At 43.4% G+C, this 23,636-nt stretch overlaps 1 protein-coding gene across 1 annotated transcript in view; it reads right to left on the bottom strand.

The window, feature by feature from the left end:
- The window catches only part of LOC309558531 (uncharacterized protein), a gene marked incomplete at its 3' end in the record, with an annotated part of 160,454 nt that overhangs the window by 77,817 nt on the left and 59,001 nt on the right, over positions 1 to 23,636 (bottom strand). The window contains exons 2-3 of the mRNA XM_082261611.1: positions 14,588 to 14,917; positions 3,662 to 3,967 (exon numbers count right to left, since the gene is read on the bottom strand). Of these exons, the coding sequence (XP_082117737.1) occupies positions 3,662 to 3,967; positions 14,588 to 14,917 (636 nt within the window). The remainder of the gene's footprint in view (positions 1 to 3,661; positions 3,968 to 14,587; positions 14,918 to 23,636) is intronic.

Below are 23,636 nucleotides of genomic sequence, written 5' to 3'. Positions count from 1 at the left end.
AGCACACAGCTCTTCACACTGACCAGACACAGTGTCACACAGCTCCCCCCCCCCCCCTTGCAGCCCACAGCATGCAGCCAAGAGATAGGGAGACAAAACAGTGTGAATAGAGACAGGTTACACAGTCCCAGACTGACACCCCTCCAGACAGACAGGTCCCCACATAAATACACTTACCTCACAGTGGTGTGGGGGACCCGCACAGGCGAACAAGCCGCTGCACATGAGGCAGGGAGAGTCGCATACAAGACGCACCAAACGTGGGTTAAGAAACCGCACAGCGTCCAGTGAGGTAGCCACCTCACCAAGCATCCCTGCACCGAACAGGGATGGGTCGTTCACTGTGCCAGGAGCGTTACCTGGCTGAACGCTCGATGGCAAGCTAGGAAGCCACTGACCCACGACCTGCGACCAGGGGGATCAGCCCGAGACCCAGCCCGCATGATCCTCTTCATCCGAAGAACTAACTAATGCTGACAAAAAGAACAGCTAAGTAAAGGTAGAGAGAAAACTCAAATAAAATATCAAAAAAGAAGAAAGAGTCTGGGGCACAAAGCCCCAGCACAGAGAGAGCCAGCCACTCCTGACAAGCTAGACATTAAAACTGAGATATGGTTGCAGGAAGTAGGAGGGTATTGACTGAGGGGACCACCCCTTGAGGGTGGGATATGTTAAAAGCTTTAATGTTAACATATTCTGTTGCCTAGCTACTCCTTCGGAGCAAAGTCCCCATATGTGACGAATATGAAGAGGCGGCGACTGTCGGAGGACGTAAGAGAAAGTTAGAGTTTTCCTCTAGCAGCTATCTGTATGAACGATGAGCATATTTGCAGCAAATTTTATCAAAGTGACTGAGATAAAATCCCCTACAATATAAGACATGTAAACTATATTGAACCCTACCCCCCCCCCCCAAAAAAAAGGTGTGTATATATATATATATATATATATATATATATATATATATATATATATATACATATAACTTGTATTTGTTGCAACATTCCAGCCCTTAGATATGGTGGCTGCAATTTATTTTTATTTTTTTCTGAATATTTTTTGCAAGTGTAGCACCCTCTATTGTAGAGTGCTAAGTTGTGTACATAGGTTTTTGTAGTGTAGGTAATTTGTAAATTTAGGCTTGGCTAGCAGCCAAGCTTGTGTTTCTCAAGGAGGCTGGATGACACTGCAGGCAGCACCTCTGGTACCTTCCCCTACTTCTGGAACTTTGGAGAAACTTCCAGAAGAATGGAAGGAGGAGCTGCTTGGAGTATTAATGAGGGCCCTAGCCAATCCCCAGCAAAATGGGCTGGCAGGAGGCAGGCCACCTCCTAAATACTCTGGGTTAGCCCAGCAGGGGCAGTGAGAGTTTGGGTGGAAACTGGAGATGGAGTGCTGAGGAGGTTGTCGGAGGCCCTTGAGGAAAGTCACCTAGTCTGGATGGGGGTGACCTCGGGCCTGGGGTTTGAGTGCTGGTGGGATCCTCCTGCAACACATGGGGAGTCCTCTCCAGAAGCAAGGGAGCAGGTGCGAAGACAGCAGGAGCCAGTGAGCACGTCCGGGAGATCTCCAGGGAGAAGACAGCCAGGTAGCTGGTAAGTGGGACAGTCGGGGGACTATGAGACAGCCTGAGAGGACTGGTGAGTGGCAGTCTGGAATGGCTGTAGAGTCAGTCTAGGAGGACTGTGGAAGATTAGCCAGGAGGGCAAATGAAAGGGGCAGCTGCAGCCAGGTGAGCTGGCGGTGCCTGAAGAGGTGGTGGAGGGATCAGTATCCACAAGAAGGTAGCTGAACACTGGAACTTTTCTACACACCAAAGGGGCCCACAGTCCCAGCTTGTAATGGGCTTTTGCTGGATCTAACAGACTGCCCTGATTCCCTCTAAATAGTATTACAGATGGATCTGTGATTTTTGTTCTGCAAGCAAGCTTTGTGCAGGAGGCAGAAGAGGAGTGTATATAGAGGCTGTACATATATACAGACTGTATATAGTTGAAGTGTCCCTGAAGAAGTTGTTCAAGTCAAGTGGGGATCCCATAATATTCACATTCCCTATCCAAGTTCTAATCCCTTTAATAAAACAAAAGAAAAAAAACTAAGCACTGGACTGTTTTCTGCCTCTGACTGCCTGTGCAGATGCGGTGTGCCTGGCTGTGCAGGGTGGGGGTTTCAATTTCACTTGCTTTCACAGCTTCTTAGAGGGTGTGCTACAGAAGTACTAAAAATGTTTTTCTTGATCCTGCCAGAAGTCCAGTATTGCTGTAACTTCCTGTGTACTAAGCTGAACACTCAAACAGTGAGGCCTTCTCTGCTATATTTTGTGAATTCCAACCTATGTAATAGAGATGAGGTGATGGAAAGGTGTTCTGTAGTCCTAACACACTTCCTGCAGTAGGGTGACAATGCTGCTCCTCTAGAGATACTGTGAGGTTAGTGAGAAAAGTCACCCTAGTACAGGAAGAGTGTTAATGGAAGGAAAAATAAAGGAAAAAAACAGTAGAGACTCAAGACAACAAATGCAACCACCACATCTGGTAAGCTGAATTATATTACATTTTTGCGGAGTTTAGATACACTTTTAGCTCTTGATAGACAAGAGGTGACTGTTGGCCTCTACTTCGCCAGATAAAGGAACTGACAAAGTTTGCATTGTGGATAGTATACAGCCAAAACTTTTTTTTTTTCATATTTTTGGATAGAGTAGGAAAGCTAAAACCACTGGGGGAATTTCCCTTCACTTCCTCTCCAATAAACACAACAGGAAGTTAGAAGAAATCTCCCAAAGTGAGGGGAATTCCCCGCTTGGGTAGTTTTCACCAGAATATGTGTCTCCATTGGAAGACTTATCCTTACCTCTGGTTCTTGGGACAACTCCAAACTTTTGGATTCCCCCTAAGTGATCATGGTCGGAAGGACAAAGAGGGGTCAGTTCCCCTGAGGAAGACTTTGCAACAAAAAAACAACAGAGGGTTTTACCTTTGCCCACTTTATTTTAAGGTCTTGGAAAAGAATTTGCCTAGTAATACACTTTTAAGCTGACGACTATGATGTTATATATCTGAGGAGTGCAATAAGAAGAGAAGCAAAATTCTAATACTGATATGCTACTACTACACTGGAAGTAAAAATGGAATAGAGTTAGACAAAATATGGCTTCCTCCTAATGTACATATAATACATAGAAATGAGGGAATTCCCCTTAACACACAGTGATAACATTTCTTACCTTAGGTTGATTCCTTATCTAGACACGTGCATCTAAAAAAATTTCAAAACGTTTTTAAGTGTGACTGTCATTGGAATAAAAATGTAACAGCAATACATCCTGCAACAGAAGGACTACTGACCACTTTGGCCACCATTGTCTCCTGTTATCGCTCTCTTGAAGAGCTATGGCTGCCAATGTATCTTCAGTACCTAGTATACTTTAGGGTGTGACAGATACCTGGCCCACCAATAGTAGTTCCATCTGCTACATCACTACTGTGCTCTGTAGTGACATAGTAGCTGGCGGGAGAAAGGGGTAAGTGGCTGGTGAATGGAAATTCCAGAGAGCCAACAGAAGGTAGGTACCAACAGAAGCAAGGTAACACAGGCATGTTACCTTCCCCAGAAGGAGCAAGTACAACAGGTAGCTTAATGTCTACAAGCTTACTCATACCTTTATACATTACTAAGAATCCATCTTTTATGGGCTTTTGCAGTGACACATGCTCCACCTGACAGATAATTGATGGACGATCCTGGATCTGACCAGGGGTAAGGATTATAGAGTTGTTCACTCTGCAAGTCCCATCAGCACCTGTCTGAAATGTCCCCATTTTTGATCCATCCAGGATCCTAATATCATTCCACAGCCAGGTGACTATTAGAGTCTGCATAGGGAAGAAACCTGTAATGGAACAATCAACCTTGTTTTCCTCATTCTTGCGAAGTCCCTTTTTGTGTATCTTGACCATAGGTGTAGCTAAAAGACAAAAAAGGTTAAAGAATATAAGTAACAAGATGTAACAAGCTTTTTCCAAGTAGTGACATAAAAAGAAAAATAGATAAATATATATATATATATATATATATATATATATATATATATATACACACACACACACACACTAGTGGTGCAATGAAATTTCGGCAACCAAAATTTTCGGCCGAAAATGGGCCTATCCCATTTTCGGTCGAAAACGGGTACAAGATGCCGAAATAAATGGCCACCGCGAGGAAGGGGGGCGCAGCACAGCGCAGGTGAAGTGTGTATGAACTAACACACCGGGCGGGCGAGCGGGGGTGGGAGAGCGGCCGCTAATAGCTCTAAAGAAGTGAGCCCTTCACTTCCCTATCAGGCAGGTATCTCCGCTGACAGGGAAGTGAAGGGCTCACTTCGTTACAGCTATTAGCGGCCACTCACCCGCCCGCCCGCCCAGTGTGTTAGTTCATATACATAGTCACATAGTAGTGAGTGACATCACTGAGAGGCAGGCCACAGGCCAGAGGCGGGATTTTGAAAGGAAGGACACAAGAGGAGCAGAGAGTTCGCCTGACATGGAGGAGCCGCTGTGTGGGAAGAAACAAGCACATTGTTAATCCCACAAGTAAGTAAGCACTAAGAAGATTGCCATCATTAACTCTTTGGGGAGGGAGCTGAGGCGAGGTTAATTACCAATGGTATTTGTATTATGCAGCATGAGGGGGTTAATGTATTGCCACTGCTGGTCACTGATGCATTAGTGACTGACCAGTGGCAGTTAATTAACCTCTTTGTGCTGCATTAGTGCAACCAGTATCAGTGTCAGTGCAACCAGTGTTAATTAACTCTGACACTGGTGCCACTAATGCAGCACAAAGGGGTTAATTAACTGCCACTGGTCAGTCACTAATTCATCAGTGACCAGCAGTGACAATGCATTAACCCCCTCATGTTGCATAATACAAATACCATTGGCAATTAAATTAACCACTTGCCAACCCGTCACAGTACACATACTGCGACAGGGTGGCAGCTACAAGTGTACGTCGCTGCCTGTTTCTGGCGTATGCCCCTGTTCTACATATTTTAAAATCCTTTGGGGGAAAAAAGTAATTTTCGGTTTCGGTTTTCAGCCAAGGGCATCCAGAATTTTTGGTTTTTGTTTCGGCCCAGAATTTTCATTTCGGTGCATCCCTACTATATTCAGTATCTCACAAAAGTGAGCACACTCCTCACATTTTTGTAAATATTTTATTATATCTTTTCATGTGACAACACTGAAGAAATTACACTTTATACAATGTAAAGTAGTAAGTGTACAGCTTGTATAACAGTGTAAATTTGCTGTCCCCTCAAAATAACTCAACACACAGCCATTAATGTCTAAAATGCTGGCAACAAAAGTGAGTACACCCCAAAGTGACATTGTCCAAATTGGGCCCAATTAGCCATTTTCCCTCCCCAGTGTCTCGGGTGTAAATGGGGAGCAGGTGTGTTAAATTTGGTGTTATCGCTCTCACTCTCATACTGGTCACTGGAAGTTCAACATGGCACCTCATGGCAAATAACTCCCTGAGGATCTGAAAAAAAGAATTGTTGCTCTACATAAAGATGGCCCAGGGCTATAAGATTGCCAACACCCTGAAACTGAGCTGCAGCACGATGGCCAAGACCATACAGTGATTTACCAGGACAGGTTCCACTCAGAACAGACCTCGCCATGGTTAACCAAAGAAGTTGAGTGCACATGCTCAGTGTCAAATCCAGAGGTTGTCTTTGGGAAACAGAGGTATGAGTGCTGCCAGCATTGCTGCAGAGGTTGAAGGGGTGGGGGGTCAGCCTGTCAGTGCTCAGACCATACGCCGCACACTGCTTCAAATTGGTCTGCATGGCTGTCATCCCAGAAGGAAGCCTCTTCTAAAGATAATGCACAAAAAAGCCCGCAACCAGTTTGTTGAAGACAAGCAGACTAAGAACATGGATTACTGGAGCCATGTCCTGTGGTCTGATGAGACCAAGATAAACTTATTTGGTTCAGATGGTGTCAAGCGTGTGTGGCGATGTGCTGTTACACCAATATGTAAAATATAATATAATGCATAGTTGTGGTAGTATCATTATAATTGGTTCATACTGCCATCTTGTGGTTGTTTCGGTTGTTGCACTTGCTTTCTGTCTTTCCCTTCTGTGTCCCTCCTGTCCCCTCCCATTGATGATGTATTTCCTGTTCCTGCTTCTTTGTGCTTGTGGGGATAGAGATGGCCACATCTGTCTAGGCCTTTATACAATCTGCTTGCATCCGGGAACACATTACCATGTTTTGACCTGCAAATACCATCTTTCAATCATCTCTCACATTTTTTGCTATACCTACTGCTTGCAATAAAACCTACAAGAATTGAAGAAACAGTCTATGGCGAGTTCAGCTATCTGATAAAGATTCTCTGTGGTGATTGCATCTGCTTATACAGGCCAGGAATAGGTCTCAGCAAGGGATAAGTCACTATTACAACAACTGGAGTCAGAATAAGTGGCAACAAGGTGAGGAGTACAAAGTCAAGTGTGTCTTGCCTAAAGTCAAGCATGGTGGTGGGAGTGTCATGGTCTGGGGCTGCATGAGTGCTGTCAGCACTGGGGAACTAAAGTTCATTGAGGGAACCATGAATGCAAACATGTACTGTGACATACTGAAGTAGAGCATGATCCCCTCCCTTCGGAGACTGTGCCGCAGGGCAGTATTCCAACATGGTAAGGACCCCAAACACACCTCCAAGACAACCACTGCCTTGCTAAAGAAGCTGAGGGTAAAGGTGATGGACTGGCCAAACATGTCTCCAGACCTAAACCCTATTGAGCATCTGTGGGGCATCCTCAAACAGAAGGTGGAGGAGCTAACTTCCACCAGCTCTGTGATGTCGTCATGGAGGAGTGGAAGAGGACTCCAGTGGCAACCTGGGAAGCTCTGGTGAACTCCATGCCCAAGAGGGTTAAGGCAGTGCTGGAAAAACATGGTGGCCACACATAAAATTGACACTTTGGGCCCAATCTGGACATTTTAACTTAGGGGTGTACTCATACTCACTTTTGTTGCCAGCGGTTTAGACATTAATGGCTGTGTGTTGAGTTATTTTGAGGCGATAGCAAAATTACACGGTTATACAAGCTGTACACTCACTACTTTACATTGTAGCAAAGTGTCATTTCTTCAGTGTTATTACATGAAAAAACAATATAAATAACCATATATAATGAAGTGAAAAACAAACATAAAAAGTCCCAAGTGATATGAACATAAATTCAGCATAAATTATCAGTCCCAAGTGTCGATGGTGAAAAAGGAAGTGTCCAAAATGCAGTAAGTGATTACAGTGCACGTGGAATCCCAACACCCACAGGGAGTAATATATGCGCTCACCAGAGGTACAGGACCCAAAATACCATATAGTATTTGGGTCAAAACAGCTTGGATGGTGTATGGTGGTTATCCAGACCAGTGTGATGTCATCAGGTCTTCCAGTGCAGCTTTATAGCAGGTATATACACAAGGATGGCTCCAATTCAGAGATGATGTTGAAAATAAACCAAAAAGGAGCAGAACATAGTGTAATACCGCTAAAATGTATTGATTAAAAGTAAAGCAAATACACTTACAGACATCCCATGAATAACAAATCAAGAGTACATGGATAGGCTGTCCGTGGCATGGCCTTGACGCGTTTCAGCAGATATGCCTTTCTGCAGGCAGATAGAAGGTGTGCATTAGGCCGCAGTCTGCTATCTCTCTCTCTCTCTCTCTCTGTTCAACAGAGAGATGTGCAGACGATGGATCCCGGGAAACAAGAGAGCTTGGGCATGTTCAGCAGATCCCTTTATAGTCTCTCCCACAATCCTCCCCAGCAGTTCAAAGCTTGCTGGGAAGTACAGTTCCTAAACAGTTCCCACGATGCACTTCTTCCAGTCTCAGGAATATGATGCATGAAACCTGAGAGCAGAACTAGAGGTATGCAAAGACAGTCTGAAGGAGCAGAAGGTAAGGCTGCATTATCAAACAACGGCAGTCCGCTACACAGGTGAGGGCGCACCTTCATGCTGAAGGAGCCTTGTCCATGGGTCTGGAGAAGCCCACTCTCAGCTTGCCAGACCAGGTTAGTTTGGATTCTCCAGAGGAGGTCCTAAAAGGCTTTGAGCCCATGTCAGTGGACCCAGAGGGGTGAAAAAACTTCCTATGAGCCGAGGAGGAGCGCCCACATCTACAACTAGGGTCCTTGCTCTTAGTAGCCTGCGGAAGAAAGGTACAGAAGGGGGCAGTATAACCCAATGGTTAAGAAGATCAAGAGCTGTGTCAGTCAATGAACGAAAGAGAAATATTTTTTTTTTTAAAGTATTGGGACACCCCCCTTTACACACACATAAACTTTAATGGCATCCATGTTTAAGTCAGTAGGGTTTAATATTGAGTTGGCCCACCTTTTGCAGCTATAACAGCTTCAGCTTTTCAGGGGAGGCTGTCCATAAGGTTTAAGAGTGTGTCTACGGGAACACCTTTAGGATGAATTAGAGCGGAGACTGTGAGCCAGGTCTTGTCCATATCCGTGCCTGACCTCACACATGCGCTTCTGGAAGAATGGTCAAACATTCCCATAGACACACTCCCAAATCTTGTGGATAGCGTTCCCAGAAGAGTTGAAGCTGTTATAGCTGCAAAGGGCAGGCCAACTCAGTATTGAACCCTACAGATGCCATTAAAGTGATTACAAAGTCTTGTTTTTTTTTTCTTTTTTTAACAACAAACATGTTATACTTATCCTCCTCTGTGCAGTTAGATTATAACAGAGCAGCCCGGATCCTCCTCTTCTCAGGTCCCTTGTTGCTGCTCCTTGCCCCTCCCTCCTGTTGAGTGCCCCCACAGCAAGCAGCTGGGGGCACCCAAGCTGAGCTGCAGCTCCGTTTGTCCATTCAGACACAGAGCTGCCATTTGGCCACGCCCTTTCTCTCTCCTGATTGGCTAACTGACTTTGATTGACAGCCACGGGAGCCAATGGAGAGAGTCTCGGATGGCCGAGGGACTTGTGGACATTGCTGGAAAGAGATGGGGCTTAGGTAAGTATTAGGGGGTGCTTGGGAGGCGGCTACACCTTCTGACATTACAACTCCTTTAAAGTTCATGTGTGTGTAAAGGCAGGTGTCCCAATACTTTTGATAATATAGTGTATATAATAAAATATTATATATACAGTATGATGTTAAGTAAAAATTATGTTATGTGAATAACAGTGATTATGTCCTTACAATGGCATCTGAAAGTTGGTGGGATACATTAGGCAGCTAGTGAACATGTGAGGGAGAGAAGAGGAGGTTAACTCTGCTGGCTCTGCTCGTGTAGTGTATTTACTACACAAGCAGAGAGAGGGATGTACAGTCCCTTGCAAAAGTATTCGGCCCACTTGAACTTTTCGACCTTTTGCCACATTTCAGGCTTCAAACATAAAGATATAAAACTGTAATTTTTTTGTGAAGACTCAACAAGTGGGACACAATCATGAAGTGGAACGAAATTTATTGGATATTTCAAACTTTTTTAACAAATAAAAAACTGAAAAATTGGGCGTGCAAAATTATTCAGCCCCCTTAAGTTAATACTTTGTAGCGCCACCTTTTGCTGCGATTACAGCTGTAAGTCGCTTGGGGTATGTCTCTATCAGTTTTGCACATCGAGAGACTGAAATTTTTGCCCATTCAGCTCGAGCTCAGTGAGGTTGGATGGCAAGCGTTTGTGAACAGCAGTTTTCAGTTCTTTCCACAGATTCTCGATTGGATTCAGGTCTGGACTTTGACTTGGCCATTCTAACACCTGGATATGTTCATTTTTGAACCATTCCATTGTAGATTTTGCTTTATGTTTTGGATCATTGTCTAGTTGGAAGACACATCTTCGTCCCAGTCTCAGGTCTTTTGAAGACTTCATCAGGTTTTCTTCCAGAATGGTCCTGTATTTGGCTCCATCCATCTTCCCATCAATTTTAACCATCTTCCCTGTCCCTGCTGAAGAAAAGCAGGCCCAAACCATGATGCTGCCACCACCATGTTTGACAGTGTGGATGGTGTGTTCAGGGTGATGAACTGTGTTGCTTTTACGCCAAACATAAAGTTTTGCATTGTTGCCAAAAAGTTCGACTTTGGTTTCATCTGACCAGAGCACCTTCTCATGTTTGGTGTGTCTCCCAGGTGGCTTGTGGCAAACTTTAAACAACACTTTTTATGGATATCTTTAAGAAATGGCTTTCTTCTTGCCACTCTTCCAAGGCCAGATTTGTGCAGTATACGACTGATTGTTGTCCTATGGACAGAGTCTCCCACCTCATCTGTAGATCTTTGCAGTTCATCCAGAGTGATCATGGGCCTCTTGGCTGCATCTCTGATCAGTCTTCTCCTTGTATGAGCTGAAAGTTTAGAGGGACGGCCAGGTCTTCGTAGATTTGCAGTGGTCTGATACTCCTTCCATTTCAATATTATCGCTTGCACAGTGCTCCTTGGGATGTTTAAAGCTTGGGAATTCTTTTTGTATCCAAATCCAGGCTTTAAACTTCTCCACAACAGTATCTCAGACCTACCTGGTGTGTTCCTTGTTCTTCATGATGCTCTCTGCACTTTAAACGGACCTCTGAGACTATCACAGTGCAGGTGCATTTATACAGAGACTTGATTACACACAGGTGGATTCTATTTATCATCATTAGTCATTTAGGTCAACATTGGATGATTCAGAGATCCTCACTGAACTTCTGGAGAGAGTTTGCTGCACTGAAAGTAAAGGGGCTGAATAATTTTGCACGCCCAATTTTTCAGTTTTTTATTTGTTAACAAAGTTTGAAATATCCAATAAATTTCGTTCCACTTCATGATTGTGTCCCACTTGTTGATTCTTCACAAAAAATTACAGTTTTATATCTTTATGTTTGAAGCCTAAAATGTGGCAAAAGGTCAAAAAGTTCAAGGGGGCCGAATACTTTCGCAAGGCACTGTAAGCTGTCTGCACACAGCTTTCATCCTGTACTCCAGGTTTGACCTGACAGGTATGTTCAGAAGTTTTTGATATGGAAAATTACTGCAATCCCATTGCTAATCAGAAGTGAACCCAGTACCAGTTTCTATTTAACACTAAATAGAAATTCCTGTGGGTAATGTAGAGATTTGAAATACGTCTGTCTTCTTAATTAATGTGGACATGCCACAAGGGACAGTTTCCTGCCACATTAAAATGGCACATAAGCCTTTGCTTGTCATGGACTTGCAATAGTGTTTGACAGCTTACCTGTTCCTTCATGTCTGCATTGGAGGCCAGATTACCTTTCTGGTTCCTTTTTATCATGTCTCCTTCCTGTTTGGCCCCACCCCAGGCCATCACAGGAAGTCTATATTAACCAGTGCACTGCAGGTCTGCTTTGCTGTTCAACAGTGCTTGTTAGTTGTCTTCCTGTCTGCTTGATCTATCTTTCTGTGTACCGACTTTGGCTTGTCTCTGACTATTCCTGTTTGCCTGTTATCCTGACATTCGACCTGTCCCTTGGTTACCCTCGTCTGCCTGTTGCCCCGACCTCGGCTTACCCATCACCATTCCGTGCGTCCTGAGTGGCTGCTTCCCCTCTCTCCCTACGGAGCGTGACCTGGGGGACCCCAGGGGCCACGACCTGGGCTCAGCTGCAGCCAAGTCCATCCTCACCACTAGAGGCTCTGGTGAACACCTGCTGGGTCTTAGACTTGGGCTCACGTTCCGATCCGTCCGCAGCAGTCAGCTATCGGGTTCACTACCTTGCGCTGCACCCCTGCCTCCAACAGGGTGCAGTTGTCACCTGGCCACAGGTGACCTGACTTTGCTAATTTCCCCCCCCCCCCCCCCATAGTCTTTACAATCATCTGTGTGACCCTAATGTACGGGTACCTAAAGCTGAATGGTGAGTGATTTAACACACACGTGTGCATTACTGCCCAATCAGAATTTTTTTTTAGCTTGACGTGTTATTTGGTAAAGTATGTTATCTTCTTTATTGTTCATGGGTAGGAGACAGAGAGTATGATGATCTTGGAACTGAGGTAAAGCAGGAGCCATTCATGGACCATGAAGGAAAAACAGGTGGTAAAACAATGACTAAATGTAGATAGGTGGGAAGGAGGATAAAGGTGGCAGAGTTGCAACTGGTTGTGGGCTATATCAATCAGCCTTGAGTCTTAGGCATTGAGTTAGTAAAAAGCTTTTGTGGTGGGTGAGGAGTAAAAAGTGACAGTTGACCATGGAGGAGCAGAGAAGGCACTAGAGCGGCTGATTAGAGAGGATGTAGAGCAGAAGCTAACTAAAGTAGAGGATTAGAGAATGTGATAGAGAGAAAAAGCAGTGGGATCTGATTGTAGAAGAGCACCAGTGGACGTTACTGTATTGTAGACAAGTGGTCTCCAAACAGCGGCTCAGGGGCCAGATGCAGCCCTTTGCCTTCCTTTATTCCAGTCCTTGGGGCACTTTTAATCCCACTGATGCAAGACACTATTCCTTCCACTAAGGCTCCATTCACACTAATGTGTTTTTTCATGCTTTTTGCAGGAATGCATTTCATTTTTTTAACATGGGTTCTTATGGAACACGTTCACATCAATGCATTTTTGTGCCTCTGCATTTTTGGAAAGGGTCGGGGACTTTTTTTCCTGCAAAATGCAGCGTTTTGCATGTAATAGACTTCAATGGACCCACATCCAAAATGCAAGTATTGCATTTATACTGTGATTTTGCCACGATTTGTGTCTTTAAATCTGCACAATTTTCCAGCATAAAAGCATAAAAAAAAATGCGTATTGCGTCAAAATCGCAGTAAAGAAACGTGGAAAGCACAGCAAAAGGCACGTTCAAAAAACATACATGGGTGTAAATCGAGCCTAACATCAACAATAGGGCATAATTCCTGTTACTGACATCAACAGTGGGGCACTATTCCTCCCTCTAACACCAGGGATGGGGCACTATTCCTCCCACTGACACCAACAATGGGGCACTATTCCTCCCACTGACATCAACAATGGGGCACTATTCCTCCCACTGACATCAACAATTGAGCGCTATTCCTTCCACTTACACCAACAATAGGGCATAATCTCTGTTACTGACATCAACAGTGGGGCACTATTCCTCCCACTAACACCAGGGATGAGGCACTATTCCTCCTACTGACACCAGCAATGGGGCACTATTCCTCCCACTAAAACCAACAATTGAGCACTATTCCTTCCACTAATACCAAGGATGGGGCTATAATGCCAAGGATGGGGCACTAGTCCTCCTACTAACACCAACGAGGGGACACCAATCCTCCCACTGACACCAAAAATGGGGCACTATTCCTTCCACTAACACCAAGGATGGGGCTCTATTCCTCTTACTAGCACCAATGATGGGGCACTATTCCTCCCACTGATACCAGCAATGGAGCACTATTCCTTCCACTAACATCAACAATGAGGCAATATTCCTCCCATTGACACCAACAATGGGCCAATATTCCTTCCACTAGCACCAAGAATGGGGCACTATTCCTCCCACTGACACCAACAATTGGGGCACTATTCATTCCACTAACACCAAGGATGGGGCACTATTCCTTCTACTAACACCAAAAATGGGACACTATTCCTTCTACTAACACCAACAATGGGACACTATTCCTCCCACTGATACCAACAATGGGGCACTATTCCTCCCACTGATACCAACAATGGGACATTATTCCTTCTACTAACACCAACAATGGGACACTATTCCTCCCACTGATACCAACAATGGGGCACTATTCCTCCCACTGATACCAACAATTGGACATTATTCCTTCTACTAACACCAACAATGGGACATTATTCCTCCCACTGATACCAACAATGGGACACTATTCCTTCCACTAACACCAAGGATGTGGCACTATTCTTCCTACTAACGCCAACAATGGGGTACTATTCTTCCCACTGACACCAACAATGGGGCACTATTCCTCCCACTAACACCAACAATGAAGCATTATACCTCCCACTGACACCAACGATGGTGTACCATTCTTGCCCATTATGCCAAAGATGTACTGTTTACTCCCACTAATGCCAGGACAATTTTTACTCCCAATTACCACAGTTTGGCCCCCGTAAAGTCTGAAGGACAGAAAACTGGCCCTTTGTTTAGAAAGTTTGGAGACACTTGTTATGGATCATTAGGTGGGGAAGAGGTAGACGGGGTCTGAATAAAACTGGAGGCAGAGGGAAAAATGATTGTGGCTGTAGGGGAAGGTGGTGGAGTGGGAGTTCATTGTGGATAGGGGAGACACATAAGGCAGAGCAGTAGCTGAGTTGCTGATTTGTGGAGAGAAGAGAGGAGAGGCAGCTCAACATGTTCCACTGGGAGAGGAACCAGAGGAGAGTTTGGTCACGGACTAAAGAGATGAGATGGATAGGTAGCTGATCATAGACTAGGTTGAGGGGTCATGTATGAGCTGTCATTTCTCTTTTCTGAGGAAGGAATGGAAGATAATACGCTGCGGCTTTCTCCTATCATGTAAAGTAAGTGAAGAGGGTAAAATATGCTTTTTTCCTTACCGTGAACACTGAGCTGAATGTCCCTGGATGTTCTGTCCGGACTGTAGATGATTAAACACTTGTAGGTCCCATGGTTGGCGATAGTCACATTGTGAATGGTCAGCGATGCATTTCCTTGTTTGGCTGCCTGCTCATCGAAAGACACCCCTTCACCAACCACTTTCTCCTTATTGTCAAATCTCAGCAGTTCTTTTGTTCCAAAGGACCAGATTATCGCCAAGAACTGCTGGTTTATAGGAGGAGTACTCACACGGAAAGTACATGGTAAAACAACACGAGATTGAAATAAAGCTGTTTGAGAAGAGGGAGCAGTCACGTCCAGCCCCAAACCTGGAAAAAGATGTATAAATTAACATTTAAAGGAAAGTATAGAGGTTTTTTTTTTTGTAAACATTTTATATATTACTTATGGTTAAGGCTAAAAGAAAAAAAAAAAAAAGAAAAAAAATATATATATATATATATATATATATATATATATATATATATATATACTGTATATAGGATAATTGTTATCAGTCAGGCAAATATAACATTTTGCATATTTTATTTTTTTTTTATAAATAATTAATTTTTTTATAAATAACAATTTTTATTAATTTTTAAAAACATACAATACTTGTATTGTCTTTTTTTTTTCTTTTTTTTTTTTTTTTTTAAACATACAATACTTTCTACAACATTCTGCTTGTAAAAATTAAAGTGGAAGTCCAGCCTAACACCTTAAATTCTCCCCTGCAATCATTAATGTGAGCGGAGTTCAGACTTATGTGTCACAATGATAAAATCCCAGTTTTTCTCCCTCTATTTTGCAGTGTTCAGTGCTGTCACATGACTTCACTTCCTCTTCCTGCGTCCAAGTGCAGCAAGTGGGTGTGGTTACTGAAAGCTAATGACATAACTTCCAGGGAGGGGCACTGTTTCTGTGTAACCAGTGGGCGTATAAAGAATGGGAGGAGCTGATCATAGGTTCCTGCCCAGTAAATAAATAAAGGCTACGTTTCCACTAGTGCGACTTGTCTTGCGACTTTGGACACACAAAGTCGCATGACAAGTCACAGCCCATTGATTTCAAAGGCTCCGGTTCCCATCTATACAACTACTTTGATTTAACTTTTGATGCGACTTTAAAATTTTAGGCCAATTTGTTTTCTGCTACATATTTTTGGTAAAAAGAATCGCAAAAAAACGTGTTTTGATTGGTTTGCGCAAATGTTATCGTGTCTACTAATTACGGGAAGGATTTATGTCATTTTTTTTTTTTTTTTTACTAGTACTAGTAATAGCGTTGATCTGCAATTTTTAGTGGGACTTTGACATTGTGGCAGACAGATTGTACCCCTAACTGATATTTATGACACTTTTGGGGGGACCAGTGACATTACTACAATAATTAGTGCTAAAAATAAGCACTGTTACTGTAATAATGACACTGGCAGGGAAGGGGTTAACACAGTGGGTGATCAAGGGGTTAAGTGTGAGCCTAGGGGCGTGTTTCTAACTGTGGGGGGGGGGCGTGGCTTGTGAAATGATCATAGCGACCTGTGATCCTATATAGAAGAATCACTTGGGTTCTATGATCATTTCAGGGAGAAGAACGGTCAGATGTGTTTACAATAGCTGACCAATCTTCTCTCTCAGCGGGGAGCGATCGTGGGTGTCAGGCGGCAATCGGAGCCGCCTACCCCAAGCATCGGAGTCCCCACTGCTGAGTGGGGGCAGGAGCGTCCCGGCGTCGGCGCGCGCTTGTCCCCTAGGTGCAGACGCGTGACCAATGTAAAGCTACGTCGGTTCGCACAGCAGGGGCTGCCTGCCGCAGTAAAACTGTGGCAGGCGGTCCGGAATCAGTTAAGGGGGAAAATCCTTCCAGGCCAGAAGTGGTTAATAAACACAAACTCACCTGTCCCACGATCCAGCGATGCGGCCGCCCGAAGCCTCGATCCTCTCCCTCTGCTCTTGGCGGCACCGCCATCACTAGTGTGGGCACCCGGCTGTGACAGCTTGCGGCTTGTCTTGATTGGCCAGCAAACCTCTGACGTGTCCCAGAAGATTGCAGGGAGGGAGGGGAAGAGGAGAACTTTCGCTCGGGGTGCCGCGGCGCTCCAAGTGGAAGTGGGAGTGGATAGCTGTTAACACTATGTACTTGCTGCCTTCTCAAAAACAAAAGATATGCCAAATGTGGCATGTCAGAAGGTTAGGACTACTTAAAGCGGAAGTTCCAATTTTGGGTGGAACTCCACTTTAAGGTCCTGAAGTGTACAATTTTTAGAAGCTCAAGTTTTTTTTTTGCAAAAAAGAGACATGGATTAAAACTTTTTCCCAGGCTCCAAGCACTTTTCCTAATTGTATGTACACTGCATGTTTTATGTACCATGCACAGGGCTGCTGATAATATGAGTTGACGCTCAAGTATGAGTTGACGCTCAAGCGCTAAACGCATCTAGTGTTTAGACGCATTTAGCAGCGTCAAGCATTTTTTTCTGCCAAAACTCTGCTGCTCCTGGACGCACTGGCAGTGTTTTTTTTTTTTCCTGCCTCTAAACTCTCCTGCCACTAAATGCTGCTTAACCACTTGCCTACCAGGCACTTTTACGCCCTTCCTGCCCAGGCTAATTTTCAGCTTTAAGCGCTCTCACACTTTGAATGACAATTGCGCGGTCATGCAACACTGTACCCATATCAAATTCTTATCATTTTTTTCATACAAATGGAGATTTCTTTTGGTGGAATTTATTCACCATTGTGGTATAGTCTCCCCAGCCCCACTGGCTATTACAGTACAGGTACGTCGTTTCGCGTAATAGAGCCTACCTGTCGCAGTAAAAGTGCGGCGGCTGGTCGGCAAGTGGTTAAACTCCACAACCAGTTGAGTCCTATTGTATTACACTATATCATTTTTACCCGCATTCATACATTGTGCACACTTCTCATCACATCTATAGAAGCTCCTGAAGATCCCCAGTGGGAGGGACGAAACGCGTAAAGCTGACACTCGTACGTCTGACGTCATATCCAGCTCCCGGTGGTTGGGACGCAAACTAAGGCAGCGTCCACCACGGCCATAGCAAGCGGAACTTTGATATTTTAAACTGTAAGTGGATTATTTTATTTGAATAAAATTGGTAAACAGTTTTACACTATGGAGCGTTCCCTTTTGTCTGAGCATCCACATGGGGAGCCATGGAAATAGAGAGAGTCCGGAATCCATAACATCCAGTATTCTACTACTACAGGAGGAGCTATAGGAATAGATACTTCACTGCTGAACCTTTTTTGATGTGCTGCTCATCCCTACCATGTGTCTGGTGAGTGGGGACACAAGAGGGGAGCACGGAGTGAAGCACAAAGATCATCCAGTGTTCCACAGTCTGAGCAATTTTTTGAACATTTACCTCACTATATATTTACCAGGACTGTTTTCACTGTGCACCTTTATATATAGTCATTGCAGACTATAAGGATTCATTTTGTGGTCACTTGGCACTTTATGTATATTTGTTTAATATTATATGTATATGAATTTATTTATTGCTTTATTTGCACATGTAGGAATTATACAATTTTGGATCTTTTGAGGATTTTCCTCGTTATTTCACAGCAAATTGGAACCGATGAAAGGAAATTTGTCTGAAAATTGACGTCGGACAAAGGCTTTTTTTGTTTGTTGTTTATTGTTTCTGATCATGCGCACAAAAATTGTACGAAAACAGTACACATTAAGTGCCGGTTCACACTAGTACGACTTGTCAGGCAAATTGTCAGCCTGACAAGTCGCGGGCCGTCGCGGTCCATTGTGTAGTACAGGAACGGTTCTAATAGGAGCGACACAAGTCGCTCCGACTTAGAAAAAGGGTCCTGTACTACTTCGGGGCGATCTGGAGCGACTTGCATAGAAATTCATTTTATGCACGCGCATTATTTGTGCACGCGACTTCACAGGTCGCTCCCGAAGTCGTGCCGCTGCAGTGTGAACCGGCACTAAACGAAAATTGTTTGTTTTTTTCCGTTCGAGAAAAATTTTGGAGATTGTCCCTTAGAGAATTTTTTCGAAAGTTGTGTGCACGCTATACGAAAATCGTACGAAAATTCTTTGGACGGAAATGTTTGCCCGATTTTCCTATAGTGTGCTCGCCTTTAGGCTGATCTTTCTCCCACAGGCCGGCGAGACTATACCTACCTCCAGTACATTTCTATATACTGTGTGGTCTAGTGAAAAATATACGAATCAAAACCTTTCAGGTAAAAGGTATAATATTTACATATATTGTTCTTTCTCCTCCTCCCCCGCCCCTAGATTCTCCTTGGGGAAAGCTATTATGTTTTTCTTTAACTTAATGATTATTATAAATGAACTATATTTCTTGGTGTTTTGTAAATCATACATATATATATACACAGTATCTCACAAAAGGGAGTACACCCCTCACATTTTTGTAAATATTTTATATCTTTTCATGTGACAACACTGAAGAAATGACACTTTGCTATGTAGCGGAGGGGTAGTTCAATCTACAGGGTCTCCGCTGATAGACAGGAAAACAGGTAATAATCCCAATAGGCAGGTACAGCATACAATAATCCTGGTAGCGTATAATATTCCCAACCCTCCAATAACCAGACGACACATGGCTTGAAGGTCAAAACTAGACTGCTTTGTTTATTGAAAAACACAGGGATCTACACTCAGCCAAAACCCCTCCCTCTTCGAGACATTCCACACACAGAGCTGAACATCCCATAATAACCTTAGTCTGCCAGACAAACAATAGGACAATAGGAGGCAGGTATGTAACAATAACAAACCCCCACCCATCTCCTGAGGGACATTGCTCAGACATATGATAGTCCCAAGTGAAAGAGTTCTCACTCTCTCCACATAAACCACACTCCAAACACTTGTTTCTTAAAGGTATATACATGCAATAAACATAAGGCATATACAAAGGACAATATCCAGTGGCTGTGTTTGCCTCATGCTACAATGTAAAGTAGTGAGTGTACAGCTTGTATAACAGTGTAAATTTGCTGTCCCCTCAAAATAACTAAACACACAGCCATTTATGTCTAAACAGTTGGCAACAAAAGTGAGCACACCCCTAAGTGAAAATGTCCAAATTGGCCATATGGTGTGATCAAATCCCCATTATTACTTATTTAGATCAGGTCTCAGTAGCCTTGTAATATTTAAAAGTTACTCCCTTTGTATGTGTGCGCTATCCTCTGTGGTTATATATTGATGAGACGAAACGCGCCGGGACAGCTGCAGGTGTTGCTTTTTATTTGTCCAGGATTCTACATACTACTTACAATCGCTTTTTTATATTGGATAATGTAACTGTTCCTACTTTAGAATAAATGTTTTTTATATTGGTACACACTATGTGAGCTTTTTGTTTCATTGAGCTTATGTGGAGGACATCCCGGTTGTAATCCCAAGAGGACATCCATTGATACTTATCCATGGTTGACGAGAGGTGTTTGGAGATTGTTGAGGATCACTGAAAGCATTCCAGTGTCAGAGACACTGTAACAACTATTCATCTCGATGTAACCCCTCCTAGGTAGGTGCTAGGAAAGAGCATATAGGTGGCCCTGTCTGCATATCAGGGGGGCCTGATCATTTATTTAGGTTTTCATGTGTTTCCTGGTGTGTCCATTGAGTCTGGGGAGTCTCCCCACTGTTTCCAATGAGGGCTCTTATTGGATAGTGGAGGAAACCCGGCCAATAGCACATCAGGGCTTGTATCTATCCCAGAGGGCAAAATCTGCCGCAAAACACCCTGGAAGGGGGTATAAGTCTGAGCACATGACAGAGCATCTTTGGCGGGAAGCAGAGTCCCAGGAGGGTGGTGACGGCTGTCTCTCCTCCTGTCAGCGCAAGTGAGGGTGTCCTTGACAGTCGAGCTAGAGGACGAAGGTTGAGCTGAGCTGCAGAGAGGGATCCAGTGTGTTGTGGACCGAGTGAAGCTGCTGGGCAGAAGTTTCCAGGAAAACAGTTTAGTGAGTACTCGAAAACCGCCCAGGGGTCTGCCTAGGAGAGGGGACCACTCCAGAAGGTCAGAGGGACCCGGGAGCCAGCTAACCTGTGGAGAAGGCTTAGAGAAAGGGGGTGCCATTGTCTAAGCCCTGAAGATAGGTGAGAGAGGGTGCCCGTGTGGGCCCTGAAGTGTCTAGCAGTGAAGCAGTAGTACAAGTAGCTACCCCAGCAAGAAGTGCTTAAGGGAGCTCAAGAGGACTTCTTTATGTGAGAGAGCAGTCCAAAAGTCAGTTTGGAGTTAACAGGCGGCAAGCCAGCGTTAACCAGCGTCAACCGGCATTGACCGGCATTTAGCCAGCGTCAAGTCAGCGCCAAACAGCATTTTTTAGTTGTCCCTAGCAAATTATGCATAGTTGAGCCAAAGGAGTGACCCACTAATTCCCTTCTACCTTCCAAGTTCTCAATAAATACAAAACAAACCAAATATATGGGACTGGTCATTGTCTCAGTGCTCACACTTGGAGAAACATGCACAAAGGTACTTTTGTTGCACCCGGTGACCAAGGGGGACCCATATCCAGCAAAACGTCTGGGAATCCTGCTACATCTATATGCGTGAGTAACCCAAAGAGTGTAAAGCTCTATTGGGTCCAATTTTTTTTTTTGGTAAGCCCCATCCTTTCCTCACACATCAATGGTGGTCACACACACCAGTGATAACACTATAGATAATATATCTAAGGAGATTCCGCACATTGCTCTGTGATGGATTTTTCATAAGACACAGAGATCGTCTTATCACCTTTCTTTGAACTGGATGGACTTTATAATCATTTGTATTAGTGTATGCACCTTTATAATCACAGATATGGTTTATACTGCAATGCACTTTATGGTTTAATATACAATTCTCAATATTTTTGCAAAATTTGCACGCAGTGACTTTACTGTCTTGATGTATTTTTTACATATTTATTGTATTTATTTGCAATTTAACATTCAATACCAACGCTGCATTAATTTTATGATTGGTTGTTATGAATTGTCTTTCTTTTTAGTGGCTGCAGGCTATTATTGTTAACTCAGTAAATTTTCTATATACTATATATATATATGCATTTTGGTCTTAATAGCAGCACCAGCTTTAGAAATGCATGTTTAGGGTGTGCCCCCCCCCCCAAACCCTTTGTCTGTTTTATATATATATATATATATATATATATATATATATATACATATTGTTCTTAGAATCCATTTCTTTGATGATGTGCGAGGTTCCGAAGAAGCGGTTCTTTCAACAAAACGCGTCGACCGTAGTTCCTTATCTCGATCAACAACCATGCATGCTTGTAGCAGGCAATGATTGTTGGTATCATTATGCAAACTATGACATTTTGATATGTTTTTGTAAATATTTTATTGTTAGAAATAAAGATTTTGTATATATTCTTTTCTTACAGAGAGTACTTAAAGCAGAGTTCCACCCTAAAAAAAATTTTTTACCTAAAAATACCCCCCGGGACAGTCAGGGCTAGTGCATTTAAGCAACAATAGCCTCTGAACTGTCCCCTGTTTCACTTACCTGTAAGAAGAAATACTTACTTTGAAAATGTCTTGTTCAGCGCTGCCATCTCAGGTGTGGGCAGCTGAAGCCGGAGCGTCCCTCTTTGTGTCCTCTTCGGTGACTTCGGAGTCCCAGAATACCCTACTCGTCACTTCTGGGGCAGGCGCGCCATTCCTGAACAGCTTCTGGCCAGAAGCTGTTCGGCAGGGAATGACGTGCCTGCACCGGAAGTGACGAGTGACTCCGGTGCAGGCGCATTGACTCCTGGGATCGATGACGCTCATCTCCCAGGAGTCAATGCAAGGAGGAAGTGACGGTGCGGGGTGGAACTCCGCTTTAAGTGTACGTGTGTGATCACTGGAGGGGTATTTAAAATCCTACTATTTACTCTTTTTGCCATATAACTTTCACGTAACAACCAATCAATAAACACTTATTGGGATTTTTTTTTTATCAAAAACATGTAGCAGAAAACATTTTGGCCAAATATTTTTGAAGGTATTACTTTTTTTTTTTTTTATTGGATATGTTTTATGGCAGAAAGTAAAAAATATATATATTCTTTAAAATGTTCTGCCTTATTTCATTTATATCGCAAGAAATAAAAAGCCCATTGGTGATCAAATACCACTACAAGTTTTTGGGAAAAAAATTATATAATCTTGTTTGGGTACAGCATTGCATGACCACGCAATTGCCAGTTACCCACTTCAGCCCCGGAAGGTTTTATCCCCTTAATGACCAGGCCATTTTTTGCGATTCGGCACTGTTACTTTAACAAAAAATTGCGTGGTCATGCAACACTGTACCCAAATACAATTAATGTCCTTTTTTCCCCACAAATAGAGCTTTCTTTTAGTGGTATTTGATCACCTCTGCGGTTTTTAGATTTTGCGCTATAAACAAAAAAAGAGCAACAATTTTGAAAAAAAACACATTATTTTTTACTTTCTGCTATAAAACATTCCCAATAAAAAAAAATTAAAAATCCAATTTTTTATCAGTTTAGGGCAATTTGTATTCTGCTACATATTTTTGGTAAAAACAAAATCCCAAAAAGCGTATTTTAATTGGTTTGCGCAAAAGTTATAGCGTTTACAAACTACGGGATCGATTTTTGGACTTTTTTTTTTTTTTGCTTTTATTAGTAATGGTGTCGATCAGCGATTTTTAGCGGGACTGCGACATTGCGTTGGACAAATCGGACACCTAACTGACATTTTTGACACTTTTTGGGGACCAGTGACATTAATACAGTAATCAGTGCTTAATAATATGCCCTGTTACTGTATTAATGACACTGGCAGGGAAGGGGTTAACTCTGGGGGTAAAAAAAAGGGTTAAATGTATGCCTATTTGTGCTTACTGACTGTGGGGGGGGGGTTGTGACAGGCATAGAGAGATTGGGGTTTCAGCTCAGCTGAAACTCCTGATCTCTCTCTGCCTTTGTGACAGAAGACTAGCCTGCATTGTTTACATTGGCAGGTGGGTCTTCTGTAAATTTCTGT

The sequence above is a fragment of the Pelophylax lessonae genome, assembly GCF_965119305.1.
Source record: "Pelophylax lessonae genome assembly, chromosome: 6".
Lineage (NCBI taxonomy): Eukaryota > Metazoa > Chordata > Amphibia > Anura > Ranidae > Pelophylax > Pelophylax lessonae.
The sequence above is the reverse complement of the archived record's forward strand: the minus strand, read 5'-3'. Positions and strand labels throughout refer to the sequence as shown.